Raw genomic sequence first — 21,912 nt, 5'->3', positions numbered from 1 at the left:
GAGAATGAAGAAAACACTGAAAAGAAAAAAGTAATAGAAATAAAAGAACATAGTGATAAAATTATATCTCCAAAAGTAGAAAAAGAAATTATTGAATCATTAATAGAAAAAATTGAAGAGCAGGAAAAAATAGAAGAATCACATGAAAGAATAGAAGAAGCTACACAAAAAGAACAAAAAATAGTCGCGGTATTAGAAAAGACAAAAGAAGGAAATTTGGGAACCTTACCTCAGGAAGTTGAGGAACTCACCCAAGAAGAAAAAAAATTTGAGAAAACAGAAGCAATAATAAGGAAAGAAGAATCTGTAGAAATATTAGCTGAAAAAATTGAAGAACTAGCAATAACAGAAGAAAAAGTAGACATTTTATCTGAAACACCACAGGAATTGGAAAAGATTGTAGAAAAAGTAGAAACTTCCTCTGAAGATAATCAAATGTCAATGATAAAAGAAGAAAAACCGGAAATTTTAATAGCAAAGACGGAAGAAATAATTAAAATTCCGGACAGCCAAACGACATTATCTGAAGAGACGAAACAACAAGTGGTAAGCATAGAAGAAAAATCTGAAGTACTAGAAAAATCTCAAGAAATATCTATTCTTGAAAAAAATATGGAAGAAATAAGCAAACAAAAGATAGAATTAAAAAAGGAACAAGAACAAATTTCTAAGCCAGCAGTTGGAGAAATAGAAAAACAAACGAGTAGTGAAATAGAAATGGAAAAATCTAAAAAAATAGAGGAAATATTAAATCAAGAAACAAAAATAAAAGAATCCAAAAAATCAGAATTATTAACAGAAGAACAAGATATAGAAAAAATACAAATAAAAGAAAAAATTGAAGAATCTTCTGATAAAATAAAGGATGAGATACAAAAAGATGAAAGCATAGAATTAACGATTGAAAGAAGTAAAGAAACAGTAAAACAAGAAGAAACTTTGACCGAAAAAATAGAAGAGTTGATAAAGATTGAAGAGAAAGCAAAGGAAGATAAAAAAGAAGCAAAAATAAATTCCATACAAAATATAGCATCGTCGATCAATATTATGCAACAATCCTTCAAAGAATTAACTAATCTCGTATCTATAGCTTTAGAAGAACCACTTTCATTGAGATCTGAAGAAGAAAAACGAAGAATACGAGAATTAACTGCCCTAATACAAATTCTTTACGATTTAAAAGCAACAAGTACATCGACTCGAAATACATTATCTTCTTCTTCGATCCCAGAATTAGAAGTGCAATTCATTCGTCTATTAGATACCTTAATAAACGTGGAACAAGCCACGGAAAAAATTCTTTATTTAACTCAAAAGGATCTAGCTCCAGCATTGAAGGAAAATGTGATGGTGTCGTTACAAATACTTTTAGAACCATTGAAATCTCTTCAACATGAACTTTCTTCTCTTCAACAAACAATTCTGCAACTTCCTATGGAATATTTCTTCTTATCTACAAATGCACAAAGCATAAATGAAATAATTTCTGAACTTGTAAAAGTGATAAGAAAGACAGCTGAAATGAAGAGTATGAAAGTAGTCGAAGAAATCAAAGTAATGAAATCGAAAGAAGAAAATTTAGATATCGAAGAAACCACAGCGAAGCCTCTGGAAGAACTCATAGAAGTCCTCATAGTCTCTCAGGAACAAGCAAAACCTGTTTCTCTTGATTCTGTTTCACCTTCGATAGAATCAGTCGAATTAATAGAGCAACAAGCATTAATCAGTGAAGAAGAAATGAAATTAGACACGTATCTCGTGGAACAAATAGTAACTCCAGTACAAAATCTGCGTGAAATGATTGCGAAGATAGAGGAGCAAACATTAGAAGAGGCTGAAACATTAGATCTGCCTACGAAGAAGACAGCTGCTGTTATCTTGAATACTATTATCCATCCTCTGGAAGAATTGGAGCAATCTTTTTCTGCTCAGCAACAAGCACTAGCAACTGAAGAAATCACCGAAGAAATGAGACAACCTATTCAATCGTTACAATCAATTCCAGTAGTCAATGTTTTAGAAGAATTAAAGAAATCTATCGTCACAATTCAAGAAGAAATGATCCTAGAAACGAGTGAGGAAATGAAGAATTCTGAAGGCAAAGCACAAATTATAAACGAAGTACAGCGATCATTGGAAAATCTCAAATTCTCTGTTGGTGCAGTACAAAAAATAGTAACCACAGAAACTGAAAGTGTAAATACAGTATCCAATATAGAAAAGACATTGGCTATCCAATCCTTCGTCGAATCAATGAAAGAATTGGGAGACAAATGTATGGCAATTGTCAATCAATCTTTAGTAAAAGTAAAAGCTTCTGAAAAAATCCAAAAAGAGGAATTGGAGCAAGTTTTGGAAGTGATGGTTCAGCCTATTCAACTATTACGTGAAACAGCTATTGAGATTGAAGAACAGAAGGTCGAAGAAATTCAAAATCTGGACGAAACGAATAAAGATATAGTCGAAGTTTTGAAACCTCTGATCCATCCTTTGGAAGAGTTGGAAGAACTACTGTGCACTGCTGTTCGTGAAGCGAGCATATCAGAAATAAAAACTGCGGAAGAAGTGAAGAAAACTGCGGAAGAACTGAAACTAAGTCCTGTGTTGGAAAAACTACAGAAGTCTATCGCTGTGATAGAGGAACAAACAGTATTGCAACCGAAGAAACTCGATGTGTCTGCCACAAAAGTGGAAACATCTGTTGCTGAATTAATAGAAAGCCCATTAGAGAATCTAAAGTCGGCTGTGGCAGCCATACAAACTCTCGAAACGGAAGAGGCTAAAGAATTGTCGAATGAAGAAAAAACAACGGCTCTGAAAGCATTTGCCAAATGCATGGAAGAGATAGCAAAAGTGTGTTCAGTTGTCTCTAGTGAACAAAAGGTTCAAGTAAGTTTGGTGCAACAGCCACAAGTGGTTAAACTCGAATTTGGCCAACAAACTTTGGAGACTATAGCAAGTCCAATTCAAGTTTTGCGAGAAACCGTCTCGAAACTTGACGAACAACAGATACAAGAGGTTGAAACTCTAGTTTTGGCTGAAATAAAAGAGGCAGCAACTGTTTTGCATACTCTGATCGAACCATTGGAACAGTTGGAAAAATCGTTATCCATAGCTGTTGAACAGATGAGCATGATTAAGGAAGAATCTACTTCGAGTTTGAAGGACATTCAATCTTTGGTGAAATTAAACGTGAAGCCTGTTCTGGAGCAATTAGAAAAATCGATTGCAGTGATTCAAGAACAAGTATCTTTGGAATCATCCAAAGAAGAACCAAGTGATAAATTGGAGATGTCAGTCGTGGAAGCTATAGAAAAACCATTGGAGCACTTGAGATCTTCAGTAGCGGCTGTTCGAGAGATAATGTGCCTTGAAACAGAGCAAGCTAGTGATTTAATTGATAAAACATCGATTTTGGAATCATTCGCGAAATCCGTGGAAGAAATCGGTCAAAGATGTCTGGCAGTGGTATCTCAGCAGCAAATAAAAATACAACTGGTTCCTAAACAATTGGAAAAATCACAAATAGCAATATTGGAAATGGCGATTAATCCTCTTCAAGTTTTAAAAGAAACAATTAATAAAATCGAGGAAGAAAAACTACAACAAGTCGAAACTCTCGATTCTTCCAAAATGACTGAAGAAGAAAGAACGGATATATTAAACGTCTTAGTAGAACCGTTACAGAAATTAGAAACTTGTTTATCCTCCACTGTCCAACAAGCTGTCTCGATAAAAACTGAAAAGACGGAAGAGATATCAGAAAAAACATTTTCCATGGAAAAATTAAACGTGTCACCTGTCGTGGAAGAACTTCAGAAATGTGTAGCAATAGTACAAGAGCAAATGAAACTGCACGCAACGACAACACAATCCATCGAATCAGCTTCTTTTATGCAAACAGCTGAGAAATCACTGGAAGAACTGAATTCTTCTCTTAAAATTATTCAAAGCGTAATTACTATTGAATCAAGTGAAGAAGAAAAATTATCGGATACTGAGAAGGTAGCTGTCTTGGAACACTTTGCCAAATCAGTGCAAGAATTTGAAGAATGCTTGGCTGTGGCCAGTCAGCAGCAAGTGGAGGTAAAGGAAACGGTAGTTGAGCTAAAGGAAACTGAAAAACTGGATGCACAAGTTCTCGAAACAATTATTGCACCGGTTCTTGCATTGCGCGAGACTATTATGAAGATACAGGAAGAAAACTTGGAAGAGATAGGAACCCTAGAAAAGATAAATGTGCAGACGTTGACTCCATTGGTGCATCCTCTTGAAAAATTAGAGAGGTCTCTGGCGCATGTTGTTCAACAGGCAAGTGGGCAGAAGCTCGAAACTGTGGAAGAAATAAAAGAGGAAATTCCTCGAACAATGGTTCTTCAACCAATTTTGGAAGAATTGAAAGAGAGCATGGTTAATGTTCAAGAACAATTAATTGCGAGTTCAGAAACGTCTAAATTAGAAGCTGTTGAAAATATCGTTGTAGCAATTGAGGAATTGAAGACGTCTACTAATGCGGTTCAGCAAATGGTCATAGAACAAACCGAAGAAATGAAGATTGAGAAAACATCTGTATTGGAGACCTTTGCTAGATCGATAGAACAATTGGAAGAACGATGCTTGACAATAGTTAATCAACAGAAAACAGAAACGAAGTTGAAAGAAGATGAGAAACAGCAAGCAAAAGTAGATGTTGAAATTCTTCAGAAGATTAGCAACACGGTTCACATTTTACGTGAATCATTTTCACGAATCGAAGAAGAAAAAGAGGTCGAAGAATTAAAAATACCAAAAGAACAAGAAATGAAATTGAATGTTCTTATAGAGCCATTGTATATCTTAGAACAAACTTTGTTGACTGCGATGGAGGAAGGAAAAATCATAGGAGAAGAAACTGCGGAAAAATTGAAGAAAAGTGAAGTGGCTGTCGAAAAATTGAATTTACAACCTGTTCTGGAAGAATTACAGAAATCTATAACCATCATTCAACATCAAACGAGTGAATCAGCTTCAACTTCAGAGATTACTAGTGAAATTGGTTTAACGAAGGCGTTGATTGAAAAGACGTTGGAAGAAATGAAGTTATCTGTAGCAGCTGTTCAAGAAATCACGATTGCCAAACAAGATGAAACGAAAGAATTGAAAACAGGAGAAGAAAATTCTCGTTTGGAGGCTTTTGCGCGATCAGTGGAAGAAGCTGGTGAAAAATTGTTGAGTGCAATAAAGCAACAGGAAGTGAAGAAGTTCGTGGAAGAAAGCTCGATAAAGAAAAAAGTAAGTGAGGATTTTGTGAAAACCATAATAGAACCGATCAATGCGTTGCAAAATACGATTATGAATATAGACAAGGAAAGCGAATTATTAGGAAAGAAGAAAGAACAGGAAGCTGTGATCTTGTTAAATATGGTGCAGCCACTTCGCAAACTCGAGGAATCGTTCTTATCAGCCATGAAGAAAGAGACAATAACCAAATACGAGATTGTCGAAGAGATTTCTCAGGCAATTCCAGCGTTGCAAGAATTGCCAGTCAAGTCTACATTAGAAGAATTGAACGAACAAGTTGCAGAAATACAGAAACGGTTAGTCTTTGCCAAAGAAACCATAAGCTTGACAGGCGACACCGAAGACTTCGCCGCCATAAGAAATTTAGAAAGATCGTTGAGCGATCTAAGAACGTCTGTAGCTATTGTTCAGCAGTTGACAACGATAGAGAAACCTGGCCAACAAATTCTAGACGTTGAAAACGCATCTGCGTTGCAGGCATTTGGAAAATCCGTGGAAGAGTTCAAGAAACAGTGCATCGCCATTGTTTCAAGACCAAGAGTGATTGCCACAATTTTAGGAAAGATAGAATCACAACAGGCAATTAAACTAGAAACTCAAATCCCGCGCATTCTTGTTCCTGCTAAATTGTTGCAAGAATCTATTTCTTCGATAGAGGAGATCAAACTTCAAGAGGCGGAAGCATTGGAGACACCGGAAACGAAGAAATCTGTCACGATATTAAGCGAGCTTATACCGCCATTACAAAGATTGGAGCAATCTTTTGTTGCTGCCATTCAAGGAGAACACGTGATGGAACAAACAATGGAGGAGATCATGGAGACTGATCAAGTATCATTCGAGAAAACGACACTGAAACCAGTACTGGAAGAGTTTCAAAAATCAATCGCAACGATCCAAGAGCATATGATGATCGAGGAAGATGTGCAGAGTTTGTCAGAAGTCGAAAATGCTTCTCAGTTGAAGACAATGGCGCAAACGTTGATAGACTTGAAGACTTCGGTGGCCGCCATTCAGCAGGTCACTGAATCCATTCCGGAAATAGCGAGTGAATTGTCCAAAGCTGAGAGTGTGTTTGAGACGTTTGCTAAGTCTCTTCACGATCTGGTAGAACGCGTGGCGACTGTAGATCATCAACAAATGATCGTTGAACCAATAGCAGACACCATATCCGAAGACGTGTCGTCCTTGAAAACTTGGGCGGATGTTGTTGAAGGGCTGAACATTCAGGTGACAGAACCGATGGTGGTAGATCAAGGTACAGTGGAATCACCCTCTGAAATGGCTTTGTCGATTTCTGAGGAGGAGACACAGGTTTTGAAAGGCTTGGCCAAACCTCTGAGCGAATTGAAAGAATGTTTGGCGATAGTTATCGAAGAACGGAAATCGATGGACGCGAACGAGATGACATTTGCATTGTCAGAGAAGGAGGATCTATCTCTGTTAAAGACTATGGCGCAACCATTGTTGGAACTGAAAAATGCAGCAGCGTCCGTTATCCTCGAACAAACCACTATCGAATCTGCTAAAGAAAAGTCGTTTGATAATGAAGAGAGGATAGAAACTACTCTGAATCCGTTGATCGAGCCTTTGGAAGAACTTTGCAATTCGATCGCGTTGATCGAAGATCATATGCTGATTGAATCCGCGATAGATCGACCTGTTGATGAAGTATCCTTGCTGACTGCTTTGGCTGAGCCTTTAATGACACTTCACAGAAGTATCTCGATACTTGAAGAACGAGTAATGTCGCCTGATGTAGAGCCAATTCCAGAGGAATCGACTAATTGGATCACGGAGTGTTTGGCAGTTCCATTGCAAGAGATAGAGAGATCTATAGCTGAGATTCGAGAATGCGTTGTGGTAGAACCAGAACCTGGAATTGCTGAAGAATTCTCGAGGATCGATACACCAGATTGGACAGTAGTTGAGAAATTAGTACACCCAGTGGAAGTTATAAAATCAACAATCATTGAAATGGAGAAAAGTATTGCTGGAAATAAAAAGATGGAAAGAGAAATTGAATATGAGACAGTCAAAATACTGGTGCAACCTCTGAATGATGTGTACGAAAGCTTCATGGTGTTAAAAAACAAAACTGATATGAGCGTAGAAGAAGAAGAAGCTAGTATCGATGCTATCGTAGATTCCTTGTCAAATTTAGAGAAGAGTATATCATTGATTGAGGAACAGTTTGCTGAGAAGAAACAGATCTCAAGTATGGATGAAACTATAATTGGAATACTGGATGAACCTCTGATGCAATTGAAGGAAAAGATTATGACAGTGGAAGAATCGTCAACTGCATATCTTGAAAATTTGGAAAAACCTTTGAAGAATTTACAAGCTGCTTTGGAAATTATTTCGACCGTTCAAATTAAGAAAATGGAAAAAGAAAGAAAAGAAACTACTGTTTCAGTGGAAGAAGTGACGAGAATATCGACAAAATTAATGAATTCTATTAAAGAGATGAACGACTCTATCGAATCAATTGATAATAAGATAGAAAGTTACAAAGGTTTACTGGGTATAGAAATTCAAATCGAGAATGAAGCTTTGAAGGCATTGATTAAACCTCTTGAACAATTGAAACAGGAAATTCAAAATATATTGGAAAAATCTGAAATTGAAGAAACTTCGATAGATTCTCTAAAGAAACTTCGAAGGGCAATTGATATTATTCGTCATCAATCTGCAGATAAACCAATGATTGAACCACCACATTCTGAAATGGCAGATATTTTCGGAATGTTGAGAATACTAACGATAAGCTTAAATGAGTTGGAAATGTCCAGTGAGAAGGTTGAAAAATTTTGGAAAGATAATTTAAGTGGAGAAGGTCTTGTGGAACTGGAGACACCCATTTTAAATTTAATGATAGATATAAATCTGCTTCGTGATAGAATATTAAATATGGAAATAGTGTGGGAAAAAGATGAAGAGAAAAAAAAAGAGAAACTAAAACAAGAAGAAGAACGTAAGAAAAAAAAAGAGACTGAGAAACTAAAACAAGAAGAAGAACGTAAGAAAAAAGAAGAGGCTGAGAAACTAAAACAAGAAGAAGAGCGAAAGAAAAAAGAGGAGGCTGAGAAACTAAAACAGGAAGAAGAACGTAAGAAAAAAGAGGAAGCTGAGAAACTAAAACAAGAAGAAGAGCGAAAGAAAAAAGAGGAGGCTGAGAAGTTAAAACAAGAAGAAGAACGTAAGAAAAAAGAGGAGGCTGAGAAACTAAAACAGGAAGAAGAACGTAAGAAAAAAGAAGAGGCTGAAAAACAGGAAGAAGAGCGTAAGAAAAAAGAAGATACTGAGAAGCTAAAACAAGAAGAAGAACGTAAGAAAAAAGAAGAGGCTAAAAAACAGGAAGAAGAACGTAAGAAAAAAGAAGAGACTGAGAAACTAAAACAAGAAGAAGAGCGAAAGAAAAAAGAGGAAGCTGAGAAACTAAAACAAGAAGAAGAACGTAAGAAAAAAGCGGAAGCTGACAAACTAAAACAGGAAGAAGAACGTAAGAAAAAAGAAGAGGCTGAAAAACAGGAAGAAGAGCGTAAGAAAGAAGAAGAGACTGAGAAGCTAAAACAAGAAGGAGAACGTAAGAAAAAAGAGGAAGCTGAGAAATTAAAACAAGAAGAAGAGCGAAAGAAAAAAGAGGAAGCTGAAAAACAGGAAGAAGAACGTAAGAAAAAAGAAGAAGAAACTAAGAAATTAAAAGAAAAAGAAGTACTTAAAAAAAAGGAAACTAAAAAAATGGAGCAAGAAAAGAAATTTAAAAAGAAAGAAGATCCAGCACTTAAGAAGATAAAAGAAGCAGAGAAATTGAAACAAGAGGAAGAGGAGCTTAAAAAAGAGGAAGTTGAAAAATTGAAACAAGAAGAGGAGCAAAAGCAAAAGGAGGAAGTAGAGAAACAGGAAGGAGAACGTAAAAAGGAATGTCAAGAAAAAGAAAAGGCTGAAAAAGAGAAACAAGAAGAAGAGATACGTAAAAAGAAGGAAAAAGAAATTGAAAAAGCGAAAGAATTTGAATCGGAAGCTTTGAAACAACAGGAGGAAAAATTACGAAAAAAGAAAGAGCAAAGAAAATTACAAAAAGAGGAAGATGAACGCAAGGAACGAGAGGAAGCTGAAAAACGTAAAAAGGAGCAAGAACAAAGGAGACATGAGAGAGAAGAGCGTACAAAAAGAGAAGAAGAGGAGAAGCTCAAACGAGAGGAAGAGGAACGTAAAAAGAAAGAGGAGAGACTGAAATTGAAGAAAGAGGAAGAAGAACACAGGAAAGCTGAGGAAGAAGAACGATTGAAGAAGAAACAGGAGAGAGAGGAACAGAAACGAGAGGAAGCTAGACGTCGAAGAGAAGAACAAGAGAAGCAGATAAGACAGGAAACTGAAAAAGTGAGAAAAGCGGAGGAAGAACGAATAAGGAAAGAAGACGAAGCTCACGAACGTAGGAGAATGGAACGCGAACAAAGAAGACAGGAAGAGATGGCCAAATTACGCAAAGAGGAAGAAGAAAAAATCAAAAGAGAGGAAGAACGCAGAAGAAAGAGAAAAGAGACGGAAAGGCAGCGGAAAGAAGACGAGGAAGCTATGAAAAGAAGAGAGACAGAACGTTTGGAAAGAAGAAGAGCCGAGGAGCGGCAGAAACGAGAAGAAATGGAACGTTTGCGACGAGAAGACGAAGAGAGGAGAGATAGAAGGGATGCTGACAGGCAATTAAGAAGAGAAGAAGCAGCACGAACGATGAAAGAGGAAGAGGAACGTTTAAGAAGGCGATTCGATGAAGAAGCATCCAGACTTCGAAAACGAAGACAAGAACAGATAAGAGACGACACTTGGTCCCGAATGCGTCAAGGCGAATCTGATCAATTGTTCCGAAAAATGACGGAAGATGCGTTTAGAATTGAAAAAACAAAAATCACTTCTTCTGATATGGATCTTTGGCGAGACAAACGAGACAAATCTTATCGATACGATTCTGGTTTCGATTCTGGACTTTCCAGTACTTCCAGATCGTACAGTTGGAGAGATTCTCTTACTTCTCTAACAAGAAAGAGGATCGATGATTTTCTCGATTATAAATTGAGGGATACTTCGATCGATAGATACTATTTCGATACAGGGACGTATTACAGGAGAAGGAGAAAAAGGGACGACCGAATTACTCGGGCTAGATCCATCAGTTTGTTAAAGTACGATGACTATTCGACAGGGGATAGTGACACGACTATCACAGCTGTTAGTGTTAGCAAACCACCGAAATATGGCGGGAGACCAAAGATGATGTCACGAATGGATCTAGATGGGTCGAATCTTCCCATATATTTACCTCCTATTAAAGACAAGGTAAGAATAAGAAGTTCTTTATTAAGAAATAAAATATTAATAATATTAATATATTAATATATAAGAAATAAAATATTAATAATATTATAAATAAAATATTAATAATAATTAAAATTATTGTTAAGTAAATATATATAATTTTTATTGTTCTAAGAATATTCAAGAAATTAGATTCAAAGATATTAAAAAATTTCATATATTCAAGCCTATATAAAATCCAAGAATGAGATTACCTCGTGAAGAATGATAAAAAAAAATTGTCAAATATCGAAAAAAGGATTTAAATGTCAAAAGAAAATTTATTTAAAAATGATTTTAACATTATCTTACAGCTTGCTCCGCGCGAGAAAGGAAAGAAGCCGTCATTCTGCACGAGATTGACGAATAGGACCGTAGGGGTTGGTATGAAGACGAGATTGACCTGCACCGTCCTTGGCCATCCGGAGCCGAGGGTTTACTGGACGAAGGATGGGGAGAAACTCGACATAACCACGAACAAATATAAAACTCGATTCGATAACGGTATGGCTTACTTTGAATTGCACGAACCACTCCCCGAAGATTCCGGATTGTATACCTGTGTTGCCGAGAATGTTCATGGAATCGCGAGCACCGAATCCGCGTTAAAAGTTTACCCCGATTTCCAACCAACATTGTCACCCCCTACTTTCACAAGATCGATCAAAGGTGAGTAATCGTGTGTTCTAACCGCTGAATATTTGTAAAAAAAAAAAAATATTAAGAAGAATTACACGTAGTGTAATTAACGTCAAGATCTATCTTTTAACTAATTTTTGCATGAATTTTGCAACTGTTGCATTTTAGAGAAATTCCAAAACTTTTAAGTGTGATACTTACAGATTACTATATATAGATACTATATATATTATATAAGATTTTGTAATTGTATGTAAAATAATATTGTTAGAATTGTAATAAAATTTGAAAATATAAATTTTTATATTCACAGTATTGTCGTATTAATATAATAGATACTTATCGATCATGTGACAATGAATTGATCCTGGAGTGTCGAGTTCGTGGCAACCCAACACCTGTCATCTCATGGTTGAAAGACGGTTGCATTCTTCGAGGCGATCGTTACAAACAAAGTTATCTGGACGATGGTATCTATCGATTAGAGATCGCTGCGCCTAAATCTACGGATAATGGTCGTTACACTTGCAGAGCGATGAACGATCTACGAACCGAAGAGATATCGCACATAGTTCAATTCAATGGTAACACGTTATTCCTAATTAAATATCTTTGAGTAAATTTACTTTACTTAAAATCATTTTAAAAACGCGTATTTTTCAAGAACGAGATCGACGAATCGTGAATAAACACGAGAAATTGTTCGACGATTACTTCAGCCTTGAAACTTACAAAAGGCCAAGATTCTCCAGTTATTTGAGCGACTATAGTGTTCCCACTGGAGGCACCATTGCCCTCCAAGTTGAGGTCAAAGGTATTAATTAATTAAAATCAATAGTAAAATTTATGAGATTTAGAACTCACATTCCTTCGTTTTGAGAAAAATAATTAATATAAAAATATTTAAAATTTCTACATATGAAATGTATTAATAATTCATAATAACAAATAATTAACATCATTACAAAAATATTGTGCAAAATCACTCCCTTAATAATTATTATGATAATCAATTCTAATAAATTGTGTAAAAATATCGACAAATTTTTAAAAGAACAAATAATGGATAATTATCACAGGCGTACCGGCACCGGAAGTCAGGTGGTTCCGCGGCGAAAGGCGGGAGCCAGTCTCGATCGCAAAAGCGAAGACATTTACAGAATCCGGTGTTCACACGTTGGTTCTGCCCGAGGTGACCGAATCGGAGAAAGGCACGTACATCTGCAGAGCGATTAACGCTTACGGCCACGTGGACAGCATTGCCACGGTCGAAGTAATTTCGCCGAGTGCGATCGATGGCGGGAAACCGGCCATGTTCGTTTCGAGGCCCTCGGAAAAATCGATCACGGTCAATTCTGGAGAGGACGTCAGTGTCTCGTTCAGGGTCACTGGAATTCCCAAACCTCGAGGTGATATACTCTTTATAATAGAAATAATAGCAACAACGATTACAAAGTTAATAAAATAACAATGATAATAACAATTGTAAAGTTTGACAGGGTAGAGACGTGTCTCGTGGACATTTTTGTCTTTCAATCATAATTCGAACATAATAAATTATTATCGTGACTCGATTTACCTGTAACAATTAATATGCTTAAATTCAGTTACATGGATGAAAGGATTGAAAGATATCACGGACGGTCTCAGATCTCACAAGGAAACGATCGACGATTACGTGAGATTAACATTGAAGAGAGTGGTAGCAACGGACGAAGGCACTTACTGTATTCTGGTTAAAAACAGATACGGTTGTGACAGAAGTTTCTTCTCGATCAAGGTGAATTTAATTCTAATTCGATGTATCTAATTTCGATGTATCTGATTGAATATTTATTGCAGATGTCTATACATTTATTATGATCGTTTGTTTCAGGTGAAACAACGTGCCAGGTCACTGACACCCGACTGGAGTTCTTTGAGCAGCCGCACCGAGACCGGAAGTTTTCTTGGTTTGTCCAGCGAGAGCCGTGACGAGGAACTCTCTTACGTGAGGAGTAAGTATTTGTTCTGTTTTAATTTGAAAATGAGGAAAAGGAAATTAAATTGCTATAATCAATTGGAGGATTGAGAATTAAGGAGTGTAAAGTCATTTTTACTAGAGAATCTTAAAAATATATTTCTTTTTACTCGTACAAATGACTTACATAGCTAGAATTAATGGAATTTTATAAATACCTTGTAACAATTATTCATTTTGAGATATAATTTTTATTAGAATTGAATAAATATACATTGATAACGATGACAATTCATTTAATAATCAATATTTGTTAACAATAACAAAAAGAAATTTTGATTTTGAAAATTATGCCCTCCCCATAATAGTTTTTCGTGAATATCTCTTTGCAAAATCGTGAATAATTTTACGGTTCTATCACATCGAAATGTCAAGCAATATTAATTGCATTAAAACGTATAATCAAGCAATTATAATTAGAAGTTCTATGACAGTAACTGGGATTTTACTCATACATTTGGCTCAGATTTAAGTGGACATAGTCCAAACGAGACCTGGATCATGACTTTATGAAATGACGTCAATGTCTAGGCTGATCATATGTCAAATTTGTTCTCTCAAGCATCTACGAACAAAAGTTTTTTTGAGATTTTGAGAAAAATACAGCTAATCTATTTTAATCTATTTTGTTAGTAGTTTTTCTAATGAATTATATATTGTTAGAAAATTTTAAATGATATATCAAAAATATAGTTATACGTTTAATTTTCTCACAATGATTTTGTACAAACAAGTGAAACATAATAATGTTCAATTACATTATTTCCGAAAAATAGTTTTCATTTGTATATATAAAATTATTGCAAAATATTTTTTTAATCACAAGAAGATGGATGATTATGATTCCATTCCTTCAGATTGTTATTAAATTTTGAAATATTTTAACGAAGAAATGATTTGAATTAATAATTAATTAATTATAATTGTAGGATGAATATTTTGAAAATTCGCCAAAATTCTTTGATTAAACAAAGAAAATATGTTTACATGCAAATGTAAATCATATATCAAATGGATAGCCTTAAATTTTCCAATGACATTTAAAACAAAAATTGCAATAAAAAATAATAAAATAAATTTCAACTGAAACGTGATGATCGTTCGAATAAAATTATAAACATATTTCGATTCACTCGAATATTTGAACTCGATGCTGGAACAGAGCCAAATGTGACGGTTCCTTGACCAAACCTTTAAAATATAAAACGGTATATTAAATAAATGTAATACATCACAATGACAATGAAACAGAGAAGAAACTCGGATGGCATGATTAAATGCGTACACAGGGAATTTACAGAGATTGGAAGGGAATCACGATTCTTAAATTAGACCCAAAGGTCTCGAGGCCTGTTGTAAATTAATTTCATGCAAATATTTGCATGATTCTAAATTGCAAGAGACAAATCCTTACGCAAGTACTCGATTGACAAGCTTTTATTATTATTAAAATCGAAAATCCTCGTTTTGGTTAAAATTTGGACCTGCATGAAGCAATTATAATTTATTTGAAATGATGAATAAGATAAAAGAAATATAATTTTTGTAATTTTGGAATATCTTAATGATACATTAATTCATGGAAAACTTGAAAAAATCTCTATTGTATGATAAGTTATATTTTTAATAAAATTTAATAAAATTTTGAAATTTTGAATATTAATTTACTTAAAAAATAAATTACTTATGGTCCATTATACGCATAAACTTTTATCATAAATATTTTATAAAATATTTCTTTATAAAATAATAATATACAAAGTCTTTTTTGTATATCGTTTAATTTATCATTTAAATTGTCTAGTGAAATTGCACTAAATTTTTTGATAGATAAAAATGTTTGAATAAAAATGTATAATAATAAAATGTTTGATATAATATTTCGATAAATCTTATGTTTAGATTATATATTCAGATATTGTAACAATATTACTATTCTTTTGTATTCATTTTTATATTTATTCGTATTTATTTATATGAAAACAATTATAGCAAAATTAAATATTCTATAAGAAATTATAATAGATTATTTAATGATAATGTTCTTCCCCCAATCGCCAGAAAACGTACAAAAATAAACATAGCGAACTGTAGGAACACCTGATTCCTACAAAGTAGGCCATTCAATAAATAAACAGATTCTAAATCGTATTACGGAACTTGTAATTTTAGAGGCAGCGCACTTTCAAATACATCTCTTCTCTATAAATTTAAGCAAAAAAAAAAAATAATAATAATAATAATAATAATAAACAAATTTTCGTCTCGTGGAAAGAAGTAACAGAAATAGAGTTTAATCCAGATTCAATAACCGGGAATAAAATTATTTTTTATTCGTTTTAAACACATTTGGAAATTGTATCAGCAACGATCAGATAATCATGAAATTGATAAGTATTTGAATATGAAAAAGAGAGAGAGAGAGAGAAGTATCAGAAATAAAAATTCATTCTTTTCAAGAAAGCAATTAAATACCTTAAAAATCAATACAATTAATAAAGCAATATTTTTCACAAAAATTACAAATAATAACAATTATTCACCCAAGACGAGATAAAAAAAAGAAACAGAATAACTCAATTCCACAAAATTAAAATAATCCAAAAAACGGTTGGCCAAAAATGCGCACATGTACATATATTGACAAAATATATCTGTCCGCTGAACTGAATTTATTTAATACATTTGGAAACAGCTGTTGCTTTAAATCATCGTCAATGCCATAATGCGCAAGCATAATTGCCAACGAGTCAACAATATAGTGTAACAATAAACGTCAACTCGTCGTCAAAATCTGGCGAGAAATTGGATACAAAGTGGATAGTGGATCGGCCATATGACGATCCCATCGAATCCGTGAAACAAGAGACAATCAAATTCCAACAAAGTGTAACGATCGAGTTGTAATACACCACCTACGTGTACCTGCACCGATGGGAACACCTCACTCGGGTTATTTTCGGTGATTCCCCTCCTCAACATCCTCCACCGTCCACAAATTCGAAATTCAGTCGGCGTCGGGACGCGAGTCATCTCGTACGTCATCCCACTTTTTACCGAGGCGAGGCTTCAAGGCAAATAAACATACGAACGCCTTGACATTTTTCTTTTTTCCCTCCTCCTCCCACCCCCTCCCGAAAAAATCGCGGCGCGAATCTTGCGAGTGGTAAAATGAGTAGTGTCGACGATTTTTGGAAGTTTGGTTGAAAGTTACGCGGGATTTTTCGAGTGGAAGGATAATAACACTTCCGTTTCGACGGGATGATGAGAAGGGTGTGAAATGAAGCCGCACGATCATGGGATCGTCGTGACCGACGACGAGGACATGACGATCTTCCGCCTGAGGCGGTCGTGGTCCGAGAAGGATTGCTTGATCACGGATTTTTTGGAGTATCTTTATGGGCATAGAGGTTAGATTATTAAATTAGAAGAATTGGTGAATTTGGTGAAAAGTAAATTTGTGTACTTTTTGAAATATATCTTGTGACATAATAACTGTTTACGATCCTCTCGTGAGAGAAATTTTTTAAAATTAACGCGATTTTTATCTTGTCTTGGATTGTTTCAAGTGGCGAGAAGATTGTAAGCAGTACTTGCTTCGAGTTGAACAGTGAGATCATCATTAAACAGTGATTACGCTGTAATATATGGCAATGCAATTATTAGTAATAAAATCAAGTTCAATATATACTTATAAATTCAACGTAAGAGATTCATTTCATAAGATTCAAATATTATTAGTAAGATGTATTATTCTATTTTGGTATTTGGGAGTGTTAAGTTCTCGTAGAGTTTTGGTTTCGAATCAGAAGAATGAATACTTGCCAGTTTTGAAAATCTAACTATTTTGATATTAGAATCAGAATTTTTGTATAGGAAAGTTATGAAAATTTGTATAACAAATAGATAAAATTCTTGTAATTCTTTCTGTTCAGAATAATTTTTATAAATTTTTCACGGTTCAAATTCAATTCCAATTTCGTCCCCATTCTAGATGTTCCAGGGCCGATTACAAGCGAGCCAGTGGTAGTTGACGGGGGAAAGAATTGGCTATCCTTAAGTTGGGGAAAAGCTGAAAGAAGAGGACCAGCGCCTGTCATTGCTTACAGAGTTGATGCTTGGTTGTTGGGCAGTGATGGCGGTGCACGATGGGTCGAGGTATCATAGTTTTTGCTCACCATTCCCTCGATATGTATAAGATTTCAAAAAGTTAAGCAGCACGTGTCGTAAGAAATTGAAAAATCAAATATTAAATTAAAAGTTAACTTCAAAGATATTAAGCATTAAAAAAAAAAAGTACCAATAATGGTAATGCAAATACCAGTTGGTATAATGTATGCAAAGCGAGAATCGTGCCACGTTAGAAGTAAACTTGTTGACACGTCGAGGTCTCATACATTAAAATTAGATATTCTGAATTTTTATGCAATAACATGAGTTTTTTATTTTTTTCTGTGTTATTATGCATCACTTTTCAAGGAGAACAAGTAAGATATATCTATAATGTTATGCCATTTCAGAAATTATATGTATTTAAAATTTTATTTTATTTACTTATCATTGATATATCTTATTGTCATGTTAAATAGTAGCTTCTTTAATCAATAATTAATTTATTTACGATCGGTATTATCGAATCAAGATAATTAATTATTGATTTTTTCCTTATTATAGAATAAAATTCTGCGTCTCTTTCTTTTTCTGACAGAAGAAAATAATATAATAGAAGGCTTGCAAGAAATCTAATAACGATTTATCGTTAATTTAAGTTCATCTTCTTTCTCAAAACGAAAACTTTTATTCAATCATCATTCTCCTCCTTATTTAAAAACAAAATTTCAATTAATTATCTCGTACAAGATTTTAATCACAAATTCACTGTTCTTCGATTTTTAATTACTAATTTTATCCCAACTTGTAATTAATTTTATTTCAATTATTCTACTTTTAACTATTCCTCTTCCTCTTCTTTTTCCAAACACAAATTCGTTCCTCAATACTCAATTAATTTTATTCCAATTATTCTCGTCTATTTTGATTCTTTTTCTCAATCGCAATTCGATCGATTTTATCCGAATATCAGCTGGGGATGACACCGATAAACGCGTTCGACGCGTTCAACTTGAAGCCTGGAGGCGAGTACAAGTTCCAAGTGACTCCAAGAAATCGTTATGGATGGGGGGAGTCTGTCACTATGACGAACTCCGTCAAGGTCAGCGAGACCGTCGACCTTCCAGAGTTCACGAAGATCCTTCCAGGACAATTGAAAGTTCTCGAGGGTAGCGCGGTCAAATTGGAGTGCGAGGCAAGTGCACTATTATTAGCCAAGCTAATCGTTTCCCACTTTTGTTTCGCCCTGTTTATTATTAAACTCGACACACGGGTACGATTTTCACGCGTGAGTAAAATTTGGAATCGTGGCAGCTAGGAACAACGAGGATAATTAATCAGATGATGGTTGAAGGGAAATTTACAGAAATTATTTTGCAAAGGAATTTTTAAATTTAATTACAATTTCTTTACATGTACCATATATATCTATATTATAATTATTTTCTTTTTCTTTATTTTTCACAATATTTTCCATTGACATGTTTCTCTGCTGTGAATAATAAACAAGATAAATCTATAATTTGTTATGTTTAAAATACGAAATTGATCTTAATAATACAATTTGTCATTTGAATTGCAACTGTGATCATGTATATTTTACTTAAGAAGACAGTTTTTAAATTTATTTTTTTCTTAAATTATTTCTTCCTTTTTACATTGGCACGTCCATAAAAACGTAAAACTGTCGTTTCAAGTCAGTGTGTCATAAAGTACATACATTACACTGAACAAGTATTTTTCAATAATGAAAAAATCAAAAACATTTATATCAAACTTTGCCACGAATTCTATAGTTTAAAAAACAAGTTCCAGTGAAAAATTTAAATTTTATAAAATTTCTTTTTCCTTGTTTTTTAAGAGAGAGAAAATAATTATCATCAAAAAGATTCTTACGACTGGCTATATGAATCTGTGTAAAACTTTACAGATCCGGGCTGACCCAAAGGTGGACATAAAATGGTACTACGAGTCGATGGAAATCGATGACTCAAACGGTGATCCCAAGTGGTCGATCTCTCGTAGCGGGTCCAAATGTTGCTTCACGATCGAGAACGTTGAAGAGAAAGATAGTGGAAGATACGTTTGCGAGGCGGGTAATTCGGTCGGGAAGGTTTCGTCTTTCGCCAGATTGCTCGTCGTCGATGATCCAAAGATCATCGAGGCTGATGAAAAATTTAAATCGAGGTATAAATAATCGACACCGAGATCAGCGTTTAAATTAGTACATAATTTACGTGAAAGTGAATTGCAGCAAATTCTCTGTAACACTTTTTAGCCACTAATTTCCAGCCAGCAGGAATTTTAATCCTCGAAAAATATCGTGGAATAAATTAAGATAAGATTAAGAAAGGAGAAAATATAAAGAAGGGTGATAATGATAAATTGAAGAAAAAATATTTTTACCGATCGTATTTTCTTTTTAATTTTTATTAATATCGTTGTCAGTTTCTTTTAATTCATATATATACACAATGTTAATCCTGACTTAAAATTCAAATTTTAAATAAATAATTAATGAAAATTAACGTAATTCACAACTAATAAATCGTATAAATAATAAATAGAATAACAAATGCAAATAATTTTTGTAAGTACGTCGATGTAAAATTTTTATATCACAGATCTTTAGGGGACGAAACGGAGGACAGGCCACCCCAATTCACAATGAGAATTCGGGATAGAAGGGTGCAAATGTCTTACCCTGTGAGACTCACGTGTCAAGTGGCAGGGCATCCGGCCCCAGAGGTCACGTGGTACAAAGACAACGCAGAGATTCGACAAGACGGTAAATATACTCTCTTTGCCAACCAATTTCTTAATTCGAAATCAAGCAAAGAAAAAGCGTTCTCTGTGATCTTGAAGAGCGTCACGTATTCTGGAACAACGACTCGAATTTCCACACGTTGGAAATCATTCACTCGATGCTCGAGGACTCCGGTTGTTACACCGTAATGGCGAGGAACGCGAGCGGCTCGGTGTCCTGCCGGTGCATCCTGGTCGTGGACAAAGGAATTCGCGCCTACATAGCCCCGGATTTCCTGTGCGGCCTGGATCCGGTTTATACTGTGAAATTAGGGGAAGATCTGCGGATGACTGCTCAAATAGAGGCGTATCCCAGCGTCGGTATCGTATGGTAAATATCTATAATTGGAAAGGGGGGATTGATGATGATGATAATTTTCATAATTCTACATGGGTAAAATGATAATTACAAAAGGAAGAAACAAAACATCTGTTAAGATCAACTTTTTAAAATCATTTTATTTTCTTTGTTAAAATTTTTGTATTCATTTTGCCCAAATAATATAACTCGATGTTTTTTTTTTTTTTNTTTTTTTTTTTTTGTATTATATAGAATTCGTTTTTGCAAGTAAAATTTAGATTTTTAAAAATTCACACTTAAATAGGGTGTAAAATATCGAATGACATCAAATTTTTATCAAAATGAATTGTTCGATATGTTCGTACTCAGGCATCGAGACGGAATTCGTTTGCGGCCAAGCAGAAGAGCAGTGATGACCTTGAACCACGACGGTACGGTCGAGCTGTCCTTGGGCAAGGTCACAGCAAGGGATGCCGGTGTTTATTGTTGCACAGCCACGAACGAGGTTGGATGCGCCGAGACATCGACACGGGTCGCCATTATTGGCGCTGAATCGCAAAATGATGAGGTGTCCGTCGATGGAGTGCCAACTTTGACGGTCATATCGACGCCAGGCATACCGTGAGTTCGATATAATATTCATCTCAATGACGATTATTTTTCATCCTTTCATTCAAGATAAATATTAAAATTAGATTCAATTAACTCCGATAATTATATCTGATTATCAAGGAGATGGTGTTGTTATGTAAAAGTATTAATTAAGTAGATATTTTAAGAAATATCTAATATTAATAATAAAATAATTTTTTTTTTGAGTACATAAGATAAAAAAATCAAAAAATTTTTAAAAAGAAAGATTTACTTTCAATAAAAATTCTCAGATACTCGAAGGAGCCCCTCTTCGTCACGAAACCTCTATCCACCGAGGCAATCGAAGGAGACACCGTCATCATATCCTGCGAGGTTGTCGGCGACCCGAAACCGGAAGTGATATGGCTGCGCGATTTCCTCAGAGTAAGATCTTAAATGCATTTTCATCACTCGATTCACACGATTAATTTACATGATCCTGCGTGTAGTAAATATATATCTCCTCTCTAAAAATCAAAATAAACGATCTTAGAATAGTTCACGAATTTTATGATCGCATGAAATTCACGACTTGTACGTTCGTTACGTGATCAGCGTACAATTTTTTGAGGAGAGAGATTTTATCAATTTATATCATCGCCATTCCAAAATTTGCTCGAAGAGACTCCTGTAGATGTTACAAAAATATTAATTTCATTTCAGGTATAATTTTCTTTTTTAAACGATAAATTATAAAAGTATCATTGTCTTTGAATATTAAAAAAAAAAGTATCAGGTCTATAAATCTACTTTTGCTCCGCGATTCTTT

General features: G+C 34.6%; 1 protein-coding gene across 1 annotated transcript in view; it reads left to right on the top strand.

The window, feature by feature from the left end:
- The window catches only part of LOC122719054 (titin-like), a 68,601-nt gene that overhangs the window by 23,629 nt on the left and 23,060 nt on the right, over positions 1-21,912 (top strand). The window contains exons 15-28 of the mRNA XM_043944581.1: positions 58-10,617; positions 10,950-11,304; positions 11,610-11,858; positions 11,939-12,088; positions 12,354-12,683; positions 12,882-13,054; positions 13,151-13,271; positions 17,289-17,452; positions 18,378-18,599; positions 19,335-19,591; positions 20,029-20,192; positions 20,270-20,540; positions 20,880-21,131; positions 21,395-21,527. Coding sequence (XP_043800516.1) covers positions 58-10,617; positions 10,950-11,304; positions 11,610-11,858; positions 11,939-12,088; positions 12,354-12,683; positions 12,882-13,054; positions 13,151-13,271; positions 17,289-17,452; positions 18,378-18,599; positions 19,335-19,591; positions 20,029-20,192; positions 20,270-20,540; positions 20,880-21,131; positions 21,395-21,527 — 13,401 coding nt within the window. The remainder of the gene's footprint in view (positions 1-57; positions 10,618-10,949; positions 11,305-11,609; positions 11,859-11,938; positions 12,089-12,353; positions 12,684-12,881; positions 13,055-13,150; positions 13,272-17,288; positions 17,453-18,377; positions 18,600-19,334; positions 19,592-20,028; positions 20,193-20,269; positions 20,541-20,879; positions 21,132-21,394; positions 21,528-21,912) is intronic.

The sequence above is a fragment of the Apis laboriosa genome, unplaced genomic scaffold, assembly GCF_014066325.1.
Source record: "Apis laboriosa isolate Shangri-la unplaced genomic scaffold, ASM1406632v1 scaffold69_cov144, whole genome shotgun sequence".
In the NCBI taxonomy this organism is placed as follows: domain Eukaryota; kingdom Metazoa; phylum Arthropoda; class Insecta; order Hymenoptera; family Apidae; genus Apis; species Apis laboriosa.
The sequence above is the reverse complement of the archived record's forward strand: the minus strand, read 5'-3'. Positions and strand labels throughout refer to the sequence as shown.